The sequence below is a fragment of the Heliangelus exortis genome, chromosome Z, assembly GCF_036169615.1.
Source record: "Heliangelus exortis chromosome Z, bHelExo1.hap1, whole genome shotgun sequence".
NCBI classification, from domain to species: domain Eukaryota; kingdom Metazoa; phylum Chordata; class Aves; order Apodiformes; family Trochilidae; genus Heliangelus; species Heliangelus exortis.
The window spans coordinates 54,657,272-54,683,256 of NC_092454.1; the positions used below are offsets into that span (position 1 = coordinate 54,657,272).

Consider the following 25,985-nt stretch of genomic DNA (forward strand, 5'->3'; position numbering starts at 1 on the left):
ACTTTTGAGAAGGTAGACTAAACACCTTTTGCTACATTTATTCTTTTTTACCTTTAAATCAAAGTAAAGAGTTTACTCTCTTTCATTTGTGTTCCTAAAGACCTGGTATATGTGACATATTACATGGATAACAACCAAACCAATCCCTACCTGAAGTGGAAAGAGCTAGGAAGCCCTGACTTTCCTTCTCCAGAACAGTTCCAGCAAATGAGGGATGCTGAGGTATGACCACGTGCATATGGGAATCCATAGCTAAGAGGCAGGGATGTGTTTTGCAAAGACCACCAGCCTGAAAGGCATTTATGGAAGGTTACTAACGGTGACAGATTGCACTTTTTGATAATTTGTGCTCAGTGGGCATTTGTGATCAACCCAGTTTGTGAGACAGACAAGGGCAAGATGGAAAAGTCCACCAGCTTGGAGAACTTTGATGGCTGTAAGCCACTTATCAGCATCACCTCAGTTGGAAATTCACAACCGCCAAGTAAATATGTAGTCATTTTGCACTGATGTAACAGTTGGCCTTTAGGTGCTATAATGAAAGATTATTCACAATGCTTCTCTTTGTCTCCAAAGGATCCAGTGACAAAAGGCCCATTCCCAGTTCCTGAGGATGGCATCCTGACACTAAAGCAAGATTTTCCCATTCCCTCCATTTTTCTTATCCACATCTGTGCAAGACCCAGATCTGTTCCTGATCAAGTAAGTGTTGTATTCTACTATGATACTAACCAAATTAGAAATTGCTTCCTTCTGGAAGTCTCACTAAGAAGAGCTGGACTAATATTTGTACCTGTTCTTAAAAGTATCATGTAAGACTTCATACATGCTTTAGTAAGTGTCATGTAATTCTTCCCTATTTTGATGAGACGGGTCTTCACAGCATAATTCAAGATGAAGAATTCCAAAGAAAGTTATAGGACCCATCACTGAAATAAATGCAAGTTTATCCATGGTGAGAAGGCAATAGTGCTGTGTACTGGAAACTGCAGTATCTTTTTTGAAATCACATTATGTGCTATCAGGCTTGACAGCAGCTCTCCAGTTAGTAACTGATAGCTAATAAGGAAAATGGAATCATGGCTGTCCTGGGCTAGTCATCTGTATTTGTACACTCTGTTCCATCCATGTTCATAGTGGTACCCACAGCCTCCATAGGTCCTTTGCAGGGTTGACGGGTTGGAGTTACAAAGCCAGAGTCAGGAACTTTGTTTTTATCCCAAATCTCAGTGAAAAGAATAATTAGTAAGGAAAGGTGAACACAGAAGTCTGACCTGGCTGATTAGTTTGCATCATTTTCTTATATGAGTGTGTGTCTTTGGACAGGTGGCAGGTGTTCGTTTGATCCCTCTCACAAAGGGGCAGGTGATTGTGTTGTGGGACGATGGCTGTATAAATTCCAAGTAAGTAGCTTTTAAAATAAAATGGATATACCTGAGTTACCAGCACATTACTCCCTAAGTTGTCATCAGTCTTAAAAAGTGATATGAGTTCACAAATCAATGACTATTTGCTCATTGAGAGGTTCTACAGTGCATTCGTCTGACAAAATGAACTGCATTCTGAGTAAGGGAACTGGCCTGTTGGCTGCCAGCATCCAATGGTGTTTTTGAGGGACTTGCCTTCACCATAACAGACAGGAAGAAACATGGTAAAAGTGTCACTACCAGCAGATATCTGGATGTGGTCTTGCACATCCCTTTAAGGGCTGTGTGCTGGAAGAGAAAACCTCCAGTTCCTTGCTCCAGCAAGCTGTACTGTGGTGAACACACACCAGTAAAGGACCATGACATGTACTATACTAAACAGAAATCCCTCTGTGGCTGAATTATCAGATATGATCCAGATTACATCCTTACTCCCTCAGGAAGATCTCACTGAGCTGCTTTTCAAGCCTGTCTCCCTAGATTCTTCAGTCTTGATAACCCTGGTTTGGGAGTAAATGATGCTTTACAGTTTGTGATGCTCCAAGTACCCAATATAGCAAGTTAGCCTGGGTGTTCTCTGAGCTGTTGAAGCCATGGTTCTTCCTAATACTGACAATTACCGTCCCACTTTTGGCAGGTATGGGTCAACTGAGTATTTCCTATTTTTGGCCTTCTTTGTTGAAAGCACCCTGAGATTAGAGTTCAGTTGCTCACCATGTTATCTGAGCTGTCTGGTTTTCTTTTCTAGATGTATAAAGACATTTGAAGTGGAGTTCTCAACAGATGGAAAAGCATACCAACGGGTTAATGCCAAAGACACAATATTCACTCTCTGGGTCTACAGTCCAGGTAAAGCAAGAATGTGCATACTGTGTAATCTGCGATGTTAGTAGGGCCACTTGTCAGTGTGTGAAATATTATTTAGTAACTACTAAAGATACATTGCATGCTAGTGACACACACTCTCTCACTGCAGAGCATGTAGCTTCCTTTAGGGCCATGTTCTCAGTGAAAGCTTTATTCTCAAGGACAAGCAGTAATTGACAAATACTAATGAGGACATTATTGGCAATATTGCCATATATAAATCCATTGTTACAGAAATCAAAGTCACCCAGCTGTGGGCCTGGCAAGCTCTCTGAGAGGCAAAGCAGAACTTCTGTTTCTATTTGTAGCTGATGTAGGAGCATGCAAAAATGAGAAAAAAATTTTTCCACATAACCAGAGCTTGGTGTTCTGTTCTTGGTAGTTAACTCACAGCAATTCAAATCTGATCTTTGGGCTCAGTCCCTCACTGGCCATTCTTTTGCCTAAATTTATACAGTCCTCTTGGGGTAGAGCAGTAGGAGCAAAGTGACTTGGTGGTTGGTACCACTGAGTCTTGAGGTGTTAAACTGCCTAAAGATACATAAACAAAATATGTCCCACAAAGAAGTGGGAGTTCATGTCCACCTTTGCTGGAAGAGTTGCTTGTCTTGCATTTATTGTCTTGTGAGCACTAGGGGAAGCTTGCCATGGTTGCCTGTCCCTGTTGGTCTTCCTTTGGCAATCTTAAGCATTTGAGGTCCTTCCTCCCTACAGGAGGACAGAAGAGGTCCTCCTTTAGCACAGTTCATCCTGGCTATCTGAAAACCTAGTCAAAAAGAAACCCCTCTAGTTTATCTTTCCTAGAGTTTTCTGTTTAGTCCTGACTACCTGCCTGAGTTCCACTGTAGAGGGCAGCAAGTTTCATCTTTGTCAACAGGCAAAGCTCATCACAGAGCCTGTGCTTATTCCTGAAGGGCAACCTAGATGCAGTAGAAACATACCCAGATGAAAAATGCTGAGAGAAGGTTGTGATTTTTCTTTGGGTATTTTTTTGTTGATTTTTGGGTATTTTAAACCAAATATGGTCTAAGCTGCAATGTGACTGTCCAACAAGTATTACTAATAAGCACTGATCAGAGCTATGTGAAACACAGACAGACCTTGACTCAACGTGAGGCTAATAAAGAGTAGAAGTTTTAGAAGTTTTTTCAGAAACACAATAGAAACACTTTCATAGAAGTTTTTCCAGAAGCACAAGCTCATCTTAGCCTGAGAAAGGCTTAGTATCACCAGTGAGTACATTATGATATTCAGAGATATTATTACAATGTAAAGGCTACACAGGTAAGCCAAAATTGTAAATCACGATGAAGGCAAATCTCTGAAGTCAAGATTCATTGCCATCCAGTGCTCTACATCTGGCAAACCAAACAGATTCAACTGCTTGTTTCAGGAACAAAGGAGAAAAGACTGCCTGAAAGAATCTCACATCTCAGCAGTCTTCATTGTTAGGTACTTCTTTCTCAGTCATTATGTCTTTTTTTGCTTTTTGGGAAAAAACTAAATGCCAAAGCACATATGAAAATCAAGTAAATAGATAAGAAAAGGCACATAACATATATTGCACTTGAGTTAAAGACTCTGCTAGTGAAGACTGTTTTCTTTGGACTTGATGAGGGATGAAAACCAGCAAAACCACAGAGCATTGACTCACATACCTTTGGAGCAAGTGGTGCTGCTTTCTGAGGTGAGCAGAGGGTATTCAGTCAGCCTGCATGCTTCTTGTTCTGCTTGTTTGTTGATCCTGTCCCCATATTACCTGTTCCAAAGGCACAAATCAGGCAGAAAAGAAAGGAAATTACTAGTTGTGGGTTGGAGAAGATGTCTTTGCTTTCTTCTGAAGGGACTGTTGGGACAGCAGTCCCCTGGCTGTACTTGCAAATTCTAGTGAGGAGAGAGGAGGTCCTTGGTGCAACAAAGAAAAAAGAACCAGTATTTGGCCATGAGGATTTAGTAATAATTTTTAGTTAGACCAGCACAGACAAACTTACACAGGGTGCAGAAATTATTTCACCACTCCCCCAGACCATTCCAAAAACCTACATTTTGTAATAGTAGTTGTGCCTGCTCCACATCCTCCAAGCACCACAGATGTCAACCTTTCACAGTGACCATTTCTGACCTTTCCATCTGCAGGAACCTCGGTCTCCGGCTTTTACAGAGTGCGTGCCATTGACTACTGGGGAAAAGCAGGCCTGTCCTCTCCTCCTGTGGAGTATGTCGAAGCTCTCAAGTGACTGTGAAGAGTGGTGCCTGGCTTGGTGATGGAGTGGTGTATGCTCCCTGCAAATCACAACTCCACAGAAAATAAACTCCTCCCAAGCTGAGGAGGGAGTATTGAAAGGACCTGAGTAAGCAAGTCAGGAATGCAAGTTAGAAGCAACTGCCCCTATTAACTCTTCAGAGTTATCAAACAGCCACAACAGAGAAGCCAACTGGTGAAACTGTAAGAGGCTGCCATAGGACTGGGATTCAGCTTAGTAACTAGGAATTAAGGAAATAAATAATACATTATTGCCTATTTTACACTGAGCTGATGGCCAGGGCAAGTAAAGATTTAACAAGGTCACACATGGGAGCATTTGGAACAGAACCATCTCTTCACTGTATGGATGAGGATGGCAGCAAAGGCATAAGGAGGGCCTGTCTAAGAGTGAGCTGCTGGCCTGAGCTTCTGGGCTAACTTGACACAATGGTTTGATGAAAAAGCACCCAGATGTGTCCTGAGCATTAATTGAAGGATCCCTACTTCACTGATGGTTAGTTGTGCATGCTCCAGTGGGGTATTTCAGAGCACCTGTCTTTTTTCAGGTCTAAGAAGTTCTTCGTCCTCTCACAGAGGAATTTCCACTGCTCTCACTGCATTTGTGGCTGTTATTTGGGTGTCAGAGCTATTCTCCTCACATGGGCAGAGGAAGGCAGCTCATTCTCAAAGGCTAAGAAGCACAGGAAGTTCTAGCCTCAAGACTTCTGGCTTTTCTGCCTTGTGCTTTTGCTCAAGACACCTGTTTTCACTGTGGCCATCAGCTGCTGCCTCTTTCTGGTGGAGGTTCTGACCCTGAGAGCCCCTCTTTCTGTTGCTGTCATCTGGGCTGGCTGGCCCTCTAGAGCCAATGTCTCTCCCAAGTATGCCTCCCCTCTCAGACTTTAAGTGACCAGAGGCATGGCTTTGGGTGGCCAGGAGAAAGCTAAAATGTTATAACACAGGAGAGCTCACGCTTGAATGTTACACAGCTCTTACTGACAGCTAGTTAGTAAATTATGAAGATCAGTCTGAGTTTCTGTGCTTTTGCAAAGCTTGTCTGGAAGTGTGTGATAGCCCCCGACCAGGGGCTGCAGAACACTTTTGCCTGTCCTTGCAGCTGCCAAACACTTTATGTAACAGCAAAATTCCCTGAAGTGGCAGGGGTGCTTTTTACTTCCCCGTTTTCACAACTGGCACAGTTTGAACTTGATTTAAAATGCTTGTAGAAGGAAGGATACTGCCAGTGAAAACAGTTGGACTGTTTTCTGTAAGAGGAGCAACTTTTCACACAAAATAATCCCCTACTGCTCTCTTTGCTGACACCAGCCTCATTACCAACATAACAACAAAGACTGCGTATTTGATGAAGCAGCCTCAGTTCTCAGACAAAAATGAAGCAAGTTTGCACAATAGGATAGAGCTAAACTACCCCAAATGGCCTCACTTTACAGCACAGAAAATGAACACATACAAAAAGTCAGTATATTTTAGATGAGACCTTCTATCTCCTTACCTTCCAGTTACTTGTTCATATGCCTACACCGAAAGATAGTCTTAAAAGATTGATTTTGTTGCAGAATTCAGCTAAAATACTTCTTTTCTGCCGTGAAGGAGCTGTTAATAATGAGTGCTTCTTACATCCTAATCTTCCAGTTCTTCATCCATAAAGGCTTGTGCAGAGCAGAATACTGCCACTGGAGCTTACTTTATTGGTAACTTTTCTCAGGTTTGAAAAAAGGTAAGGAGAAGTCCTGTTTGTATGAAAATAGTGAAAAAGTACTTTGAAGTTGTTATAACTGTCCCTAAGTGAAGAATCAGATTACCTAGTTAAAGAGCATCTGGCAGTTAAGACATACTGTTTTGCAAGTATGAAGAGGAACCACAGAAAAAAATTAATTGTTTTTAAGAAATATTCAAGTATTAAGTCCTTGAGAGGTTTCAGTGTGTCTGAAGCAGGGGAAGATACAGGATCTCGAGAGGACAGTTTTCCGTATTATCACTTTCAACCTTCTGCTTTAAAATTTTCCATCACTGGTAGTCAGCATCTTGCAGTCTTTATCAAACTAAGGACCATGCACTACTTACAGGTGTTTCAAAAAATCAAGCGTGGTTGTGAAAAATATTGGTTTTCCTATGCAGTGAAATAAAAAAAAATGTGGAAGTATGCAAATCATGAGAAATGGGTCAAAAAATCACTGGCCTGCTGTATTTAGCAGAGTGTTCTGCATCATGGAGGTGAGATCAATAGCATGTAGAAGGCAAATGAAGCAGCACTGATGGAATGTTTGGCAAAGCTGCAGAACAGAGTGGTGATTTTTGTGCTCTTAATGTATTGAAGTCTGTCCCTGTGTCAAGTGATTTCCTTTAGGTCAAGTCATCATCTTTTAGAAAGCTTTAGGCTGAGAGCTCTGTCCAGGATTTCTGCTTTTCAGAAGTGACAGCTATGAGGCTTGTAGCTGCCTCTTTGAAGTAGGTTGTAGTTCTCATCCTGGCTTTTTGTGTCTTCTTAAAAAGCAAAGTAACAGTGGTGTTTTCTCTAAAATTTCAAGGTAATATGCCCAGTTGTATTGCTTATTAAAGTCCCAGAAAAGCAGAAATTCTATTTGCAAGGGTAGAGCTTAACGATTAGATGAAAATAAAATCCAAAAATAACATCCAGAGTGTAGAAAGCACAGTGCTTTTTTGCGTATTTTCCTGGTAGTGGTGAATATGCAAAGTAAGAAGAGATGACCAAAAGTGGTGCACTGCCTGTTCAGAAACAAGTTTGGAATATTCAGCAAGATTTTTTCTTTTCTTCTTCTTTGCTGCTTTTGTATAAACTTGTTCCTTTAAGTATAAACAATTGCAGTAGAGTTGAGAATTTGATATTTCCTGGCTTTAATTTTTTTCCAAAAAAAGTATACTAGTTTTTGGGGGTTTTTTGCTCATCTGATTTATAATATAATGTCTATAGAAGAATAATATTCCATACATGACTGTCCTGGTGATCAGTCCCTTTTCAGCATTCCAATTTCAGAAGTGACACATGTGCATAGCTCTTGGTGGGAGTAGAAGATAGAATCATAGAATTGGCTGGGTTGGAAGGGACCTCAGAGATCATCAAGTCCAACCCTTGATCCACTCCCGCTGCAGTTACCAGACCATGGCACTGAGTGCCACACCCAGTCTCTTTTTAAATATCTGCGGGGATGGAGAATCCACCACTTCCTGGGGCAGCCCATTCCAATGTCTGATCGGTAAAGAAATTCTTTCTAATGTCCAACCTAAACCTCCCCCGGCACAACTTGAGACCGTGCCCTCTTGTCTTGCTGAGGGTTGCCTGGGAAAAGAGACCAACCCCCACCTGGCTCCAACCTCCTTTCAGGGAGTTGTAGAGAGCGATGAGGTCTCCTCTGAGCCTCCTCTTCTCCAGGCTGAACAGCCCCAGCTCCCTCAGCCTCTCCTCATAGGATCTGTGCTCGGGTCCCTTCACCAGCCTGGTTGCCCTCCTTTGGACCTGCTCCAGGACCTCAATCTCCTTCCTAAACTGAGGGGCCCAGAACTGGACACAGTACTTGAAGTGTGGCCTCACCATCAGAATGCAGCATCAGAACCCAAAGCAAGACTGCAGAGCAGCTCTTGCTGACCATAAATCAAAAAATGAAAATCTGAGCAAAACTGCAAGATGAGGTTGTTTGCCTCCTCTTTAAACAAAAGCTTCTGAGGCTATGGAACAGTTTTGTAACTACCAAGGTAAATGCTAGGGAAAAACCTTTCGAAGGACTGTTTTATATTTTCTGTCTATGTACTGCATTTTTTACTGTCTTTTGTCATACCAAATAAAACCAATTTTTAATCTTTCACGTAAATCCTGTAAAAATGGGATCTGATCATTGTGTTCTGGAAACTGCACAGAACTCCTGTGTCAACACCTTAATCTTGGGAGCTGAAGTCTGTCCTTGAGTTATGAAATACAGGTTGACTGTTGCAGGTTCCAACATTATATGAAAATGAACCATGAAGGGAGTGTGGCCTTAAGAAATTTAAGTGCTGGAGTAGGAGCTGACATGTACAGATTGCCTCAGTTACTACAGCCCAGGGGTAACTCACTGGTGTAACTCAGCATGGTATCACAGCGTGAGATCTCAGGACTTGTAGTGTCCTTGCTGGGAGGAGGGTCACTGGCATGTGAAGCACAGTATTCTTGCAGTGTTCCTCCTGCTGTTGCACATAGCCTTTCTGCCAGCACTAAAGGAACTTCTGAGGACAAAACAACAGTCCTGTTCATTTGTAAGCTGCTTTTTATTTCTCTTGTTAGTGGAAAGTTTGTACAAGACTGAAACTATGACTTGGGACCCTTGCACACACTTAAAACCAGGTATGATAGACTGATTCTCATCAACAAGCTCAAACAGCATGCAGAAATGCATCTGCCTCTAGACATATGTTTAAGTTTAAGGAGTTACTCTGTCAGCTGGTGTCCCCTTCCCACCCAAGAAGGGGATCTGGAAACAGAAAGGAGGGCCATGGGTTGAAATGAAAACACATTTAATAAAACAATAATAAAGATCCTACTATTAATCCCTTTACTAATATGAAATACAAAGTTAAACCCAGCTCATATAATGTTCATGAGCAGCACTGCATCTCCAGTGAGGGTGTGATGGTCACAGCAAACGGGACAGCAGGCACTGGGAGCAAGAATGATGAACAAAACCCTCCAGGAATGGGAACTGTTAAGGCAAAAGCCCTTTCCCCAGCAAACCGCCCACTTTATAGGGAGTGTGGTATTTATTTTCTGGAATCCTTTGGTTGGCCTGCTTGGATCAGCTGTCCTAGGCTTTGCTCTTAGCCCTAGCAACTGGCTAGATCAAAAGTACCAAAGACCTTGATCACTATGGAAACCCATATACTGTGGCTGGCCAGAAACTAAAACAATGTGTCCTACCAACTTTTTTTCTTACAGAATTGAATGCTGCAGTCTTAAAAATCACAGCTTCTTTGAGTAGAAAATTGATTTTATAATTCAATCCCAGCGAAACCAGGATGGCTTCCCATAGATGTTTTATATGGAACTTAGTGAATAACAAGAGTTATTTTATTATCAGATATCAGATAAGTATCAGATCAGAAGACCCTTGTAGCTGCCTACCCTACCTTGTCTTTCACATTACATGCAGTCAGTGGAGAGAAATGTATATAAACTAACTCCCACCTGTTCATTAATTCACCATATCATATGATCGGGGCCTGCATGCAATCATGATGGGAACGGGTTCCCCCAGTTCCTCCAAGAACAAGACAGAATTCCTGGGGCAAATATATATATTTCCATGGTGAATTCTCCCAGAATCTCCTGTATCCTGGAGGCATAACCTTGTGTGGCTGTAGAGGGTTTCACTGCCTAACTCACCTGGACAGACTACACCAAGAGCAATCAGGATGTGGTTGGCCCTGCACATATCCTTCCTGATAGAACTCCCATCTGCCCTGATCATAGTTATTATAACTATAGACATTAAAAATTCCACTTCCCTAGGACTCATCGTATTGGTCTAAATGTCCTGGCCAAAGTTCAGGCCTCTTCAGCTAGAGGTCAACATTATCTAATCACTTTAGATACAAGTTCTAAGTTCACCACATGCTTCCTCCACCCCAAATACTTCCTCATGGGAGAGAAGAGCAGGTGGTGAACATTCAGTGCACTGACCTTGCGCTTCGTCCATCACAAAAGGCTGATATTTTTTCCACATTCGTTAGTCTCTCTGTGGTTTTTTATTTGTTTTTTTTGTTTGTTTGCATTGCTTGTTGCTGCTCTTGTTTCTGTCCCTAGTTTTAGACGGTATTTCACCATCTTGTTCCCTGTCATGGTAATATTCCCTTGACCAGAAGAACAAGGAACACCTTTATTTGATGCTGGCTGAGAGCCTTAGGAGCCCCACCTGGAAATCCTGGGCAACAGAAGCTTGAGAGACTTCCTGCATCCCTGGCATAATGTCCTGGGCCTTGGAGAAAAGTCCTTAGTCAGTGGTTTTTATACTCCTTCCAACAGATGCAATGGAGAATCACTGGATACTGTCAGTAAGACTGCACAAGCATCTTGCAGAAACTGTTTTATAGTACAGAGTCAGAATCAGTGTTATTAGGGTTGGAAGGTATCTTACAAATCGCCAAGACCCAAACCTCCTGCATGGGCAGGGACAGCTCTAGACCAGGTTGCCCTCATCCAGCCTGGCCTTGAACACCTCCAGGCAGGGGCATCAACAGCCTCCCTAGGCACTCAATTCTAGTATCTTACTACCCTCGAGGTGAAGAATTTTTCTTAATATCTAAACTAAATCTATTCTCTTTCAGTTTAAAACCATTACCCCTCGTCCTATCACTACCCTCTCTGATGAAAAGCCCCTCCCCAACTTTCCTGTAGGCCCCTTTCCTGCACTGGAAGGCACAACTAGGTCTCCCCAGAGCCTTCTCTTCTCCAGGCTGTCTTCAGCCTGTCTTCATAGCAAAGTGTAGTATAAAGTGTAGTTTCTCTGAGGGTCTACACTCAGTATCAGCCTTATGCCACATACCTTTTGAAAGCTTCAGGAGCGTGAGCTGTTCAGCTTGGTAATTTCTATGGTAACTGTGACCTGGAAAAATTTGTATTGCTGACAAACAGCAGTCTTCAGCAGGATGTTGAGGGTGTTGTGGACTGGTAGTTTTGTTCACAGGAAACATTCAAAGTAAATGTGATTTTACTAAGAGCAGTAAGAAATATGTGATAAATGCTGACATGGGTTACCCTTTTTCTACAAGAAGTTCTCAAGGTATTATTATTTTGGTTCCCTCCATGTATGAAATTCTTGGCCATAAAAACCTGACGGTTCTACATCATTCAGTTCAGTGCCTCCCAGATACTGGAGGCTGGTTTATGAAGGCAGTGGGAAGTAAATTTCTGCCTATGCTATTAGAAATGCAAGTAACTGTTCATTTAAAGCAATGCTATTGAAAGGTATATAATTTCATTTTTATTCTATTACATTTGTGATTCAGGGGCTAATTAGAAATACTGTACAGACTTGAGTATCAAGATTAATGATAAATAAACATAAGATATTACCAGGCAGCAAGGATCACACTATGACTCTCATCTCAGAGCTGATGTTCAGGAGGAATTCCTGTCTTCAGAATCCAGATAGAAATATTGGTGGAAAAGGTATGCTGTGTACATCAGTGCTTTGTGCAGCCTCACCTGCACAAACCCTCTTCAGCCCAGCTCAGGGTCCCTGCCCCCCTGGGAGCCTTCCTGCAGGCAGCTCTGCCTCTGACCTGCTCACCAGTTCTGTTCCTGGCCAGAGCCACCTCTAAGCTATGCCTCTGCCCTGCCCCCTGCCTCGCTGCTATAGCTTGCTGGCTGGACTTCCTAGCTGAACCCCAGACCTGCCCTGTCACCCTGTATTTGTCTGACTATCAGCATTGTTAGGGGACCTGTCCCTGTCACCACCCCTGCTGGCATCCCCTGGAAGGGCATTCCCCTTCCTATGCAGGTTCTACCATTGGCTGCCATCTCACCTCTTGGTGAGCAGCCCTGCTCTTGCTGCTCCCTGGCAGGACAGCAGATAACAAAAAGCAGTTCCAGAGATGTTTTTTTTCTAAAAAGGTTCATTGACAAATGCCACATTAGGTATTCCCTTTAAAATTCAAATATCAATACTATATTGCACAGAGTTTACAAAACCCCTGTGGGTATTGGTGAAGATGAGAATGGTGACTCTGCAAAGACCTTGGAGCAAAAGCAAGGATCTTTTAATTCCTAACAAGCCATGGGAGAGGAGCTAAAGAAAGCAGGTACCTTTGCTCTGATACAAACAATAATATTGACTCCACAGAAAAAGCTGAAAAATTTCAAGGAAACTGTGGAAAAGTACAAGAGAACATTTGGGAGGGGAGCTCAGAGGGCCTGGGGGGGGGGGGTTTGGTTATAAAGTGTGGCTTGTGAGTTAATAAACTTAGATTTAGATGGTGTCTGTAAATCTGGGTCTGTGCCTTAATACACCACAGACTCCGAATATTTTAATGTGTTTTTCAGAAAAAACACACTAGTCCGTATTGTAATTTTCTTTTTTATTAGCTGAGTGGCAACTTCAAGACCAAGAGGTCTGGTTTCTGTACTTGAGGATAGGATCAGCAGTGTCCTTCTAGCAGGCCCCTGGAAAGAAAGAGAAATAAACATTAGTCCTTGTGGGTAAATTTGCAAAGTGCTTTAACAGCTGTTGCTACAACCTCCCGAGGGTACTTCTGAATCACAGCAGAAGATTATGGTGGAGCCTGCAAAATGCTGTTTGCATTGTTGTGTGCCTGGTCGCATAGCACTTGAGTGGCCATAGCTAGTCCCAGCTAGCCATGAGTCTTCAGCTTCTGTGAGCACCTAGGCATGAGCCCACAGACCAGCTACCCCTCTGCTGGACTGGGCAATATGGAGGCCTGGTTTAGTAAAGGGCCAATGTCTAGAGAAGGCAGCATGTGTGTTAAGGGGGTGGGCACTCAGCAGGTAGCACAGAGGAATTTGGGCATCTGGCACAGTTCTGAAAAAATTATCTGCCTATCTCATGGACAGCACATGATCTAGAAGAGCAGCTCCCATGCCTCCAGAAAATGAGTCTCAAAAAGGGCTTCAGACATCGTCTGTTTGCATGTGTGGCACAAGTGCTGATGGCCACTGCCAGCAGAGTTAGAACTGCAGCCCAGAGCCCCTCATCTCTGTTCCTCACACCAACCAGGACACAGACTGTGGTGGAGATAAGAAGAGGGAGGGGGGTCCTTTCTGAAGGCAGCTTCTCTCCTGGAGCACAGTGACCTAAGGTAAGATGCTCTTATCCAAGTGCCCAAGCCAAGCAGAACTACTTTTTAATAGGCTCTCTTTCCCCTGTGGGGACTTTTCTTTGCTGCAGCTATTTTCTGACTACATATACCATTTTTTAAAAAGTTGCTAACAGTTCTGACACATTTACAGCAAATTTACAGCGATCACCTACACTACACTATAAGCTGCCATTGCAGCCTTGAGAGGGAGTTTGCTAATTATCCTGAAGTACCTGACTGAAGAACAGGCTGGAACTGGCCAGACATGCAGATCTCTTCCTGCTTCTGGCGCACAATGCGCTGAATGGCAGGGGGCAGGCCCCGGGGGTTCCGTGAGAAGATCAGGGAGTAGCCATCATCACAGGAGCCATCCTCCTTCAGACTGCGGCAGGCATAGGTAATGGCATAGTTATCGTAGTCGGTGTCAATCACCCAGTAGTTGTCCCCTGGAACATCAGAAACACGTGTGTTTGACACAGCAGGATAAACAGAGTGAGTGAGTCACGCTGCAGGGTGATGCCTCAATTCAGCACATGAGAGGGATTATCTTCCCAAAGCTGACACCAACATCCACCATATCTCCACACCACAAAGAGAAGAACTGGGACAAACACCAGGCATCTTGAGACCATGTTGCTCCCCATGATGCCCAGTGCATTTTCCCCTCAGATTTCTGAGGCTGTAAGTTTGAGGAGGACTGGGACTATCATGGTCTTCAGTGACAAAAAAACCCTGCCATATGTGCGTTGCATAAGCAGGAGGGAGAGGGCATACAGATTAAATTTTAGCCATACAGATTACATTTCTCATACAAGAAGTCTCCTGCTTTCCAGCCTTACACAACTAAGTGCATGTTGGCGTAGTTCAATTGCCAGTCGTAAATTAATTTCTTTCTTACTTTCTTACTGATAATATCAGGCCATATCCTGCCCAGCTTCCCCCACAGCTATGGGGGAGACTTGGGCACAATGTCTGGGGTATGCAGGGTGCGTAACTAAGGTTCAGCACAAGTAGCTTTTGCAATGGAGACTTCAGTAACAGCTTCATTCTGTTGGGTCCAGCTGTGTCTGTCTGAGGAGAACTGTGCCTTGTGGATGGAGCACAGGTGAGGGTCCAGAATCTGCTATGAGAAGTACAAGGAGGGCTGACCCTCAGTGCCCTTGTAATGACCACCAGCAGAGTCTGGGAAGAATTACTTCCCTAGGCTCAGGACCCTATTTGGCTGTACAGAATCCATGTGTGTGGCTCATAGCTGCTGAGTGGCATCCTCCCTGTTAATGCATATGATGTTAGGGAGGGTCTCTGGGGAGCCTCTAGATCCTGCCCCTTCTGTGAAGATTAAGAACTTTCTTGCTTGGCTAAAGTGTCACCCCAGAAAGGATGCTTTGTTTTCACTCAGAGCGATCTTAGCCCAACTGTTCTTACTTCTTGTATGCTGAAATACACAAATCTGGGTGGCTGAAAGCTATCAAACAACACTGGGGCTGGAGATCACTCACCACCACTGGAGAGGTAGCTGGCCAGGCCCTGGTAGGTCATGTACATTTTAGCTGGAGTGGCTGGGTCAGGTACAGTGTACTGAGCAGCCATGTCGGCACAGATCACCCAGAACCTGCAAGGAGATCCATTAGACTGAAAATAAAACTCTGCAGCATATGAACTTCACATGGGTGTTCCACACTCAGGCAAGAACCAGTCTAAAGTTCAGAAAAGTTTTCTAAGGCATGGGCACGGCCTTTCTTAAGACTGTTTGCCATTAAGTGATGCTTCTTAAATGCTGTGACACTTCCCCATCACTAACAGTGTACTGCTGCTCTCTGGTCCCCTCCTCTGCAGCTGGGGCAGTGCCCTGACCCTCCTTCAGCTCAGCAGGCTTTTCTGCACAAGCAGCCAGTCACCAAGTAAAATCATAGATGTAATTTTTTTGATCCCTGCGAGTAGTTTTAGGCATGAGCTGAACTGCATTTGGACTCATTCAGGTGAATTTGCTGTGTCCCAGGGTGCAGGTGGGAAGTTGTCTCACCTCTCTCTAGCCCTTCCTACCTCTGCTGGCACAGGGATATCCATTACAAGTATGGAAATAATTACAGCAACTTTGCTGTCCAAGCTAGTCAGAGCCCTTCACACAGCCTATGGGAATCCTGTAGGTGCCTGAACAGCCTATCTTCATAATCCATTTTTCCTAATGCCCTTCTCTGGCTGCCATCTGTTCAATGTGAATGCCACCTGTGCCTTAGCACGGTTTGTCAAGCATTACATTGATCTGTGAAACAGTGGCAGAGCCTTCATTCCCTTCCTTGCACGGGCTGCATTTCCCATTTACCTTGTCATGCAGAAAATAATTCCCAGCAGCCCTCAGACCCACTTGGTTTCTAAAGAGTCCTTTCAGGAGCCTTTCCTGCACTTCATAGTGTGCCTGCAAAGCTTCATTTGCCCTATCCCAAAATACCCTGGAGTGTTGTACTGTTAAGACAGGGTTCATAGCCACTCAGTTTTTGGCAGGTAATGCACAGCAGAACTAGTTCTGTCTTTCTGGAAGCCTCAGATTTCTGTGCTCAGAAATCTACTTAATCCATTTACATACTGTAAATCTTTATAGTAAACATGACCAACAGATGAAACACTTAAGCTTCTCTCCCATCTGTCTATTCAGGCATTGCAAAGACACCCAGGAGCTAACCACATGTTGTCCACAGAACTGTGCTGAAATATCATCTGTGAAAGTAATTCTCCCTTACACTCCTCCCCTTCCCCTGAATCTCCCAGTGAAATCAGAGCTGTCCCACCCTTGCTAGCTCCTCGTTATTTGTTGCAATTAGTTTACCTAACTGCATCACTGTTCAAGACTTGACTTTATAATTGACTTCATAATTGACTTCATGCAGTGGTTTTGTGGTAGAGCTGGACCACAGCCAGGCTGAGAAATGACCCCGGGCTCTAAACTGTGTCTAACTTCTGGCTTCTAATGTATCACCTTAACTGAGCTTCCCTTCTTGATGAAGAAAACCCAGTCATGTTGTGTGTTCAGGATAAGTCACCACCCTTGTTCCCCTCCTCTGGTACCTCATGGCAGTGGCTAGAGATAAGAGGCAAGAGAACTCACCCAAAAAGTTTCACACGGCCTTTGGAAGATGCTGTCATTGTGCCATCTTCCTCCACAGTGTATTCAGCAGAGATGTTGTCCTGAAGGAAAAGGCCTTCTGGATCCTTCTTGGCCAGGGCATACCATTTCCCTGCATACTAACATGAAAAACTGTTAACTTCCCTATTAACAAGCACGGCAAGATCAGCACAAAAGCACTTTTGTGAACATAGTGCCCTTTAAGCTTCCCATTTCCTGGCCTAAAGAGAAGGTGTGAGTTCGTGTGGTATGTAGCACACAGATCCTGCTGTCCCATCTGATGAGCCCTTGCCTCTGTGCCAGGAGGAGTGAGTCTAGCAGTTCTGCAATGCTGTGTGCAAGCACTCCTTATCACACAAGAGGTTCATGTCACATTGACTCCACACTGAAAGCTTCTCCCATCCTGAGATGACAGGTGGGAGTCAGGAAGGTTCTTCCTTGTTCCTCTTTAGACCCCTCCTTTTCCATAGGAGATGCCACTGGCTGGAGATACTCTTTTGGCTGCCCCGAGCCACAGTTGACCTCAAATAGTGAAAAGGGTCTACTCCATAAGCAGAAAGCAATGACTCTGTGGACTATGAAGGGCAAAGGATGTGTTAGGGAAGCTAACAGCAGGGGGAACTGAAATGAGATCAAGAGGAAAAAAATTTCTAGGAAAAAAATGGGTCCCTGAAACTGTACAAGCACTATCTACTAAAATGAAATAAAGATCTAGCCAGGTGCCTGACAAACAGGAAGGCCATCAGAAATTAACTTCATCAGTAGAAATATTGAAGAAAGCATAACTTAGCTGTGTTAGACTTCATTTTTCAGTGAAGCTAATGAGATCTGTTTGGCAAGCTATATGCTTAAGCCTTAAACAGAGTCTATAATTCCTAAATATAGAAGCCTGAGAAAAAAATAGGCTTTTTAAAACTGGATTGTTCCAAAAGCTGTCCCCAGACATGGGTTTGTTTCCAGCAAAGCCAGTCTTGTATAGAGGAAGTGCTGGGCCCACCTCAGCTGTGACTGGAAGTGATGATTGCTCAAGGACAGTCAAAATAGGCACCGGCACACCAACCTTTCCAACATCAAGTTAGCCCTGATTTCCTCCTCAGCGGCAGATAAAATAAATGTTGTCTTTAAGCAAGAGTAAGTCTGTGTTCAGGGTGCCCAATTTTTTTCATTTTGCAGTGACCCCCAGAGGATGTGTTTGTGCTTCCTCTTTGTTTGGGATCTAAATTGTTTCATTCACAGGATCAGTCAAAACTGAGATCTATACCAAGCTTTGAGCTAACAAGAGAAAACATCTGAGTAAGATCCTTGACTTTCAAGGTTGGTCAACCTTCAGTGCTCAGAAGGCTAAACAGTAGTGAGAAAAGCAAACTACAGCAACAGTGTCTAAGAGAGCATACAAAAGAAGCTAACTTCTTGGTGAAGAACCTCTTCAGATAAACACAACCCATAACCTGGGAAAAAGAGTTCAAATAAGAAGCTTCTTCACATATACTGTTTTATGTATATGTGTGTATATATATATATATATAAGTAAATTTAATTACCCTTTTTGGATCAAAATTGTCCTTCACAGCGAAAGACTCCACTGCACAGGACTGAGCCAGGCTATATTCAACATTGGAAAAGATTGAGGCCAGGAAAAAATATTGTGCGTACTTCATTCTGCAAGACAAAAGCAAAGGTGGGGTTTTATTTCATGCAGTAGATTACAGAATCATAGAATCATAGAATGGTTTGGGTTTGAAGGGACCTTAAAGATCACCTACTTCCAATCCCCTCTGCCATGGCCAGGGACATCTCACACCATAACAGGTTGCTCCAAGCCCCATCCAACCTGTCCTTAAATATTTCAAGGAAGAAGGCATCCACAACTCCTCTGAGCGACCTGTGCTAGGGTCTCACCACCCTCATAATGAATAATTTCTTTCTAATTTCTAATCTAAAACTCCCCTTTTTCACTTTGAATCTGTCCCCCCCTACCCTATCACTCCAGGCCCTTGTAAAATGTCCTTCTCCAGCTTTCCTGTATGCCCCTGGAAGTACTGGAAGATCACAGTAAGGTCTCCCTGGAGCCTTCTCTTCAGACTGAACAACCCCTACTCTCTCAGCCTGTTTTCATAGGAGAGGTGCTCCAGCCCTCTGATCATCTTTGTTGTCCTTTGTGTATGTGAGTAGCTACTGCTGTGCCAACAGATATATTCCCCTCATTTTAAAACTACTTTCTTTTGTGCTGCGTAGACTCCACAAGTCCTCCACAGAGAAACCACTGGGTCATTGTGGTGCCTAAATCCAGCTAAAACTGAGCATCAATGGCAGTTACTTTGCCAGAGCATTTTGATTTTCAGTAGCAGTATTATGGCTCATGATATTTTTATATCATAGATAAAGACACACTCTGGGTAAGTTTGGTAGGAACTGATAAAAATGTGATTTTCTTTTTTTTTTTTTTAAATTTGTTTCCACAAGAATAGTGTTCTAATGAGCTCTGGTAAAACTATGTAGATTGTAAAGATGTTGTTTCTAATTGGTGAATGCCCATTTAGCTTTCAAGAACAAAGCTGTGGTTTTTATGACAAGCTTTCATCACTGAAGCAGACTCTCCCTACCTGGTTATTCTAATGGTAAAATTCATCTTGGTATTGACTGCCCTCAGGCCATTTCCTCTACAAAGATGACATACAATTTCCAGTTGTATGCATTCTGCCATTGCAGTGAAGCCACAGAGTGGCCATGGCTTTATTTGTCTCAAGTATCCCAGCTCATCTGTATCCCAGCATATCTGTTTGGCACACTTTGTAGAAGGAGCACTTGCACATACATTCTTGCAGTGTATTCGACCTTGAATACCTGTTCTAATGCCAAGACACAATGCAGTTACTTGAAACCAGCATCCAGGCTCAGCTACCAACTCACAACTTCCAAACACCCACGTAGCTACTCTGTTCCCAACATGCAAGCTGCACTTCCCTGATGCAAGAGACTCTAATCTGACACGCATCTGCTGAAGAGAGACCTACCTGTTAGGGTAGAGGTGTTGGAGATCCCCGAGAGAACTCTGCTTCAGTCTTTGGGCTGCAGGAGAGTTTTGTGTCAATTGCCCTCCAGCTGCCTTTAAATAAGAATCTGCAAAGTGACTAATTGGTTATTTTTGCTCGTGTGCCTGAATAAAACGCTTAATCTTGGATAATCCATTATGTAAAAACCAACTGTAATCCTCACACCGGTGGGTCTGACTGCTATACTAATAAAAACACTGCTTTACATAATGGAAAAAGCTTCCCAGACAGCTTTAAGTCTGCTGATATGATTGTACCACACCTTTGTCTCATTGAAGTCTTTCTGCTTTGAACACGTGTTAGAAGAATACGCACAGAGCATTAACCAGAGAAACTCATGGACTAAACATACTGATCAGCGCAGGCACGTGTTCATATTTGGCAACTTGCATGAGGTAGATATATAATTTGGTCTTCCAATATCTGCATCATCAAATTAAAATGATCCTTTCAAGAGTAGAAAGATGTTATGCGTCATCTATTGGGAGGGGGGAGGTAGTAAAAAAATTAAGATTTTGCGTTCATGTTCACACCAAAATCTTATATTCCCCAGTTTGCCTGTACACTGAAATGCCTTCATACACATTCTTCCCAGCTCATGTTGTCCACATTTCCATTACATAAATATTACAGCTTTTTTTTTTAAGATTATCTTCCTAAAAGGTTTATATGGGAATGCAATAAAGCACAACAAGATTAGAATGCAGAAATGGCTAGGAAAGTGTTTTTGGTAGCAAACTGTGCCTGCCATTCTTACAATTTCCCCAAGTGCCCAAAGGATTTCCTCAACTGCAAAGGCTGCCCAAGTACTCTCTCCCCAGGCTCACTTTGGGAGACTGAAGATTTCAGACGTTCACCGAAGAGTTGCAAGCACTTCTAATTACTCCTCCTGCTGGGCTACTGGGTGTTGGGGAGCTTTGGACATACCCTGTAGGGATGACTCTACAGTTCCTATAGAGTAAGTCCAGGGAGTCCTGAACCTTCTGATCCAACAGTCTGGACATTCAGAGCAAGGCTAAAGCCATGTGGATGTGTCAGACTTGCTGCAGAGATCACTTGCAGATGCTTGCCCAGGAATTCCTGAAAGCAGCAACCTTGCCTGTAGTTGGTGTAAACTTTTGTCTTCCAGGCAACTTGTTTAAGGTTGCCCCTTATGTGGGAAGGACAGTTCTTCCTTGCTGCCAGAGGAAACCTTGCTATGTATGGATGGCCTTTGCATCTTCCACTTGGACTTCAGGTGGAGGCAACAATACCTCACATACATTTGTCTTGCAGAAGGACCCTGTTCACACTATCTACATGTCTTCAAAGGCAGCCTGGGCAAGTTCAAAGGGGAATTGTCTGTTAGAACCTGGGACAGGAATGTGAGAGCAGCTGTCCCTGGATGGGAGTGACCAGCCAGGCCACAGCATGGCCCCCCCATGACTGAGAGGGGCTGGGTGCAACCTGCATGCCCTCCACAGTCATGGTGGGGCCATCATGCCATCACACCCCCTGCTCCTGGTTCTTTATGAGTGTCTTGATGAAGGGCAGGTGGAGCACTTTGGCACTGGTCAGTGTGATGGACATTTTCTCTCTGGGAATTCTGACTGGGTTTATCCAGGGACACCAAGACCAGACAGTGTGGGGAGATGCCACATGCCCAGCTCTTGTAATGAGATACCACCTGCTTTGTGTCCAGGGAAATGTGGATGTATCTTGTCCTGGACCCCTTATCTTGATTTTCTAGAAAGATGCCAAATAGGTATTTGCTGATGTAATCCTTCAGCTACAGCTGTCTGCCCACGATATGTAGCATGGTCCAGGTATGAGCAAGGTCCTTGATTACACAGGGCTGGTGCAGGCCAGCAGCACCAAAGCTGAAGATACACAGCTCTGTAATTCAGGCACTACTCCTTACCTATGGCTTTGTGCACACACGATGCTTCCTGCTTTCAGCTCCCCTGACACATGCTCCCTGTACTTGATTCTTCTTCACCAGCAGCATTTATTTCGTTTGGACGTGAAGGGAAAATCAACAGAAAGACCATTTAATTTCTTTAAAATTCTTGGCCGCTTAAAGGGTTGCAGAAAAAGTAACTTCTTAAACAGCTTTTTGAGGGCTAGATGCTCACCTGATTTTCAAAGGATTTCCCCTGATACTGTATCAAAGTGCAGAAGTGTGCTTTTCCACCGTGACACAGAGCTCTGAGAGAGAACCAGCTGCAGTGTTTCTGCAAATTAGAAGGGCTTCGAAACACTTATCACTTTATCTGTTGCCAGCAAAACAGATTAGTTTATGTCCATGTGAGACATAGGTGACACTAGAAGCCAATCTTAGGTGACCACTTAATCCCTAGGGGATTAGAGACATGCTAATAATATCTAATCACCACACAAGATTTTGGTTGGTAACCAGAACATCTGTCACTGCATTATTTGCTGTTCAGAGCAAGAAGAAAACAAAATCAAATTAATCTTAATTTTCACAGTATTATGATAGTTTGTTCTTGGTATAAGAAAAAAAAAAAAAAAGAAGGCACCAAAGCCTTGAAGGATATTTCTGGGTGTCTTAAATTTGATGTAACATGAAATGGATCTTATAAAAAGAATAGTTCCACTGGTCCACTGCAGGGTCTGGTTGTCAGAAAAGATATCCAAGGGCCCATTCAAGACCAGCTCATCAAAACTGCCTGTTTTTCAATAGAAGAGGTTAATCTGATCAAATAAAACATATCATTAGTGTTTTAGGCTCAGCACAAGAGTAACTGGTAGTTTTAATGGCCTACAGTAAAACAGACATGAAAATTATATGATAAATTATACCTTCTGCCCTAGTCTATGAAACACAGAAGCAACAGTTTTGGATTTCCTACCCCTGGCACCCCCCTCCATTTTCCTTATTATTGGAATAAGCACAGGGTGAACTGCTCCAGGAATTACTGCAGTTGCACTGTCGGATCACATTTAGGAGCATGTGCTAGCTCAGCAGCCAATGCCACAGAATGAAATCCCTAAATAGCTCCTGTATTGAGCATTAAGTTTCCTGCTGTCCAACAGGCAATTAAGTTATGTGCCTGTTTACCAGGGTGCCGAAAAACAAATACTGGCAGAAGCCTTTTGAGTCACCCTTGATGGCTATTATAATGGTTATTGCCCTGTAAATCTCTCGAGGATTTCCTGCTCTGGCTTTGTATCTAACTCATGCTGCTGGGGATACAGGACTTCCTTCTGGGGTGTCACACACACATGATGCCTGTGTTTCTGGAAGACCCATGTTCCAGTCCCAGGTCTGCCAAGGACTGAGAGGGCAGTGACAGTCTGTTCCACTCCCGCTCCAGGGTGGGGGGCAGGAGAAACACAGCCTTCCCATAGTGGCACACCACATGAAGGCTGCTGCGTAGGAGGTTCTCAGTTTCCATTAATTTTGCTCAGAAATGCTGATGTTTCCCAGCAAAGAGAGTGACGCATTACAGATGAAAAGGAAATAGTTTGAAGTTGGATCCCCTGGGGTTCAAGGCTAAGGTTCTTGGGTTGTGCTACATTATCAGATAAAAAAGCCTCCAAAAGCACTACTTTATGAATTTCAAGGTGCCATTCAAATACCTGCAACTTCAAATGACTGAAATGGAAAGGTACCTTTCCATTTTGAAATGCGATATTGTCATTCTTGCTAAACTTACTGACTTGCAATTAGTGGAGCAGGGCTCACTGCACGTGCTTCCCTGCTCACAGCACATCTCAGGTGCAGGTAGACAAATGTTCTTCCAGTTTGCAAGCAAAACCAGGAGACTGGTCAAAGCATGGGGAAACTGGGGAGCCTCAGCTCCTCTGCTGTGACATGTAGCCAGCTGGGGGTAGGGGTGGTTGTGGTCTTCTCAGAGCCATTGTCAAGGGCTTGGCAGCAAAACGAAGTTACAGTCTCTCTCCTAAACCCTTCAGCATCTTGGCAGCACAAGGTACCTGCAGAGCTGGCTAAAATCTCTTCTGAAGTGGTATTTTAACATACAGGTATCTGCTGGCCAAAGAGTTTTTGTGCCACTGCCTGGTTTCTGCACAGCTGTATGGATGATGGTTGCTGCTTGATCAGTGAGCTGACCTTTTTTGACCCAACAAAGTGATGAACATTTTGGTTGTTGTTTTCTAGTATTTACTTCTAGGCATACTGCTGACATAGCTATATACCATAGTAGTACTTACTACTACTAAACTGGTCTGTTTGCAGACACTGGCAGGTTTACTCATTTAAGTTGCAATATTTATTTATAGGTACAACATTTGTCTTTTCATGCAACTTTCCAAGTCATGGAGGGCAGGGATCATCCCTCTCAAAATAGGAAACCTGGAGAGCCTGACTTTTCAGAGTGGGCAGGAAGAGTAGCATATGCCAACATGAGAGGAGTTCAGCTGTCTGAGCCTAAAGACTTGGCACTTGAAGGCAGCCATAGGGTATCTCCCTGGCCTGATCCTATTCTTTTCCCAGGGTAAGGCAGCAGGAAGGGGGTTGTTTCCCTGAGGCAGTCAATATCCCCTGCCACATTTTGCAGTGAAGTAATGATCTGGAGTTTATTTAATCCCTGGTGTTATTCCCAGGATGCCTTCAAGAAACAAGAGGCACAGAGGTTATGTGAATATCCCTGAAGGTGGAAATGATGTGTGTTGTCATCTAAGTCTGGCTCCTTTCCTGTTCATGCAACAAAAGCAGCTTAACACCAAAAACGCAGGAATAAACCTCTAGCTTGTTGCAAAGCTAAATGTAGCAGCAACACATGTCCCCTGCTAAGTACTGCAGACAGTAAGGGCTTCCTACAGCTCACTGCTCTGCATTACTCCAGTGGGATATTTACAGTTCCATGTATGCATCTCAAGGTGCTTTATAAAAGTGATAATACTGGCACAGAGCTCAAGTAGTTCTGGGTAAGCCAGGATGTCCATGCCAGCCCTGATGATGGATTTAAAAGCTAAAACCAGAAGCACAAATTACCAAAGCCAGGGGAATCTGTATGTGCATACAGCCAAAGGCCATTAGCCAGGCACCTGTCCTTAGTAAGCATTAGAACACACTGTTTCTATCTGCAACAGAAGGTGGAAACAGACTAAAGAGGGAAGGGTTAGGTCAGAGCACCTCCCTGCACTCCAAGGAGAGAGCTGTTGTAATCGTGAGGCTGAGCAGACAGTAAGCCAAAAGCTTTCACATAAAACTGCATTACAGCCTTCCATCTGCTTCTTCAGTGGGAGAAAGGGATGGACTTCATCATATTGTTTTGGAAAATGGAAAAGGACTGTGGGACTTTTTTCTAAGATACAAAAAATTATCAAGTTGTTATCTTTTTATGGAGGATTTTGTTTATATTTTAAACATCTGATTTGTTTTAAATATCTGATTTTCTTTGAAACTGCAAGACCTGAGATACTGTAAACCTTCCAGTGACTGGAAACACAACCATCTTCACCAGGCTTCTTGTCAGCTGAGGGCACTTACACAGCAAAGCAATTTTTCTTTTACAGAGTGGCCCAGAGGTTCTAGTCAACTTTCAGGATCCCACAATGTTACCAGCTCTGTAAACTTGCAACTGGAATACACTTGACCAACAGACCAAGCTTACATCTGCTCCAGGCTGACTAACAAGGTGGAAACACTGAAAATCGCAGCATTGCCTCAGAGGGCATTTAGTTAATAATACCCATTAAAAATACCATTGCTGCAGCAGCCTCTGTTGCAGAAAATCTCAGAATCATAGAATGTTAGGGGTTAGAAGGGACCTCTAGGTCATCAGCCTCTTTCTAAACTCACCCGAATATGTATTCTCCGAGCATATTCCCAGCCTGGTTTAGTTGTCCTGGAGCTGCTGTGTTGAGAATCACCCTGCATCAGCTGTTCCTACCTGTGTAACCAAAAGCAGACTCTGAACTATCTCCCATGGGACCCTTTCAGCCTTTCCCCCTACCCAACAGACCCCCTGACATGCAGAAATGCTTCTGTCCCCTGGATCCTCCCTGATAAGAGGCTCAAGAATTTTCCTAAAAAAAGCCAATTCCTGATGCATGGGTGGACATTTTCTGCTGGCTTTTGCCCCATGGCTGTCCTGGCTTATCACAGCTCCTTTTCATCATTGCATTTCCCATGTTGCCCATAATCTTTCCCACATTCTCAGCCCTTGACTGTTTCCACAGCTTCTTATAGACCCAATAGCCCTTTTCTTCTTCCTCATTACTTTATCATGTCTTCTCCTTTACACTCAAAGTTAGAGTAATCTTTCTGCTCCGTTTCTTTTCTGCTGAACAATCTCAATGTTTGCCTTTGTTTTTTCCCACTGTGGCCACCTTTTTCACAAATCACTCATGTGGGTAGGTGCCTTCTTGTTCTGCAGACACCTGCAAAACTTTTTATAATCTTTCTACTTCAGTCTTTCATGACACTGCATGAGCACACTTACTTGTGGGTGGATCTGAGCACCCATGTTGTGTTA

At 43.5% G+C, this 25,985-nt stretch overlaps 2 protein-coding genes across 7 annotated transcripts in view; one reads left to right on the forward strand and one right to left on the reverse strand.

Moving 5' to 3' along the window:
• IDUA (alpha-L-iduronidase) overlaps positions 1 to 8,381 on the forward strand; it is a 48,421-nt gene extending 40,040 nt beyond the window's left edge. For 4 of the 5 annotated variants that reach the window (XM_071731218.1, XM_071731220.1, XM_071731219.1 and 1 more), the window contains 5 exons: positions 101 to 222; positions 577 to 702; positions 1,327 to 1,403; positions 2,176 to 2,276; positions 4,431 to 7,399. In XM_071731218.1, the coding sequence (XP_071587319.1) occupies positions 101 to 222; positions 577 to 702; positions 1,327 to 1,403; positions 2,176 to 2,276; positions 4,431 to 4,531 (527 nt within the window). In that variant the 3' untranslated portion in view covers positions 4,532 to 7,399. Of the gene's footprint in view, positions 1 to 100; positions 223 to 576; positions 703 to 1,326; positions 1,404 to 2,175; positions 2,277 to 4,430 lie in introns of all 5 variants that reach the window. The other variant, XM_071731217.1, reaches the window with a different exon arrangement.
• Positions 8,382 to 12,615: 4,234 nt separating this feature from the next.
• Positions 12,616 to 19,591, reverse strand: LOC139789895 (purpurin). Of its 2 annotated transcripts, XM_071731015.1 has the most exons (6): positions 19,498 to 19,591; positions 18,025 to 18,142; positions 16,466 to 16,602; positions 14,862 to 14,974; positions 13,596 to 13,808; positions 12,616 to 12,709 (listed from the first exon to the last, which is right to left on the reverse strand). In XM_071731015.1, the coding sequence occupies exons 2-6, from the start codon at positions 18,139 to 18,141 to the stop codon at positions 12,699 to 12,701; spliced, it is 591 nt and encodes a 196-aa protein (XP_071587116.1). In that variant the 5' UTR covers position 18,142; positions 19,498 to 19,591; the 3' UTR covers positions 12,616 to 12,698. The 2 variants fall into 2 exon arrangements, with proteins under 2 accessions (XP_071587116.1, XP_071587115.1); XM_071731014.1 differs by lacking the exon at positions 12,616 to 12,709 and having other exon boundaries at positions 13,582 to 13,808.
• Between the last annotated feature and the right edge of the window lie 6,394 nt (positions 19,592 to 25,985).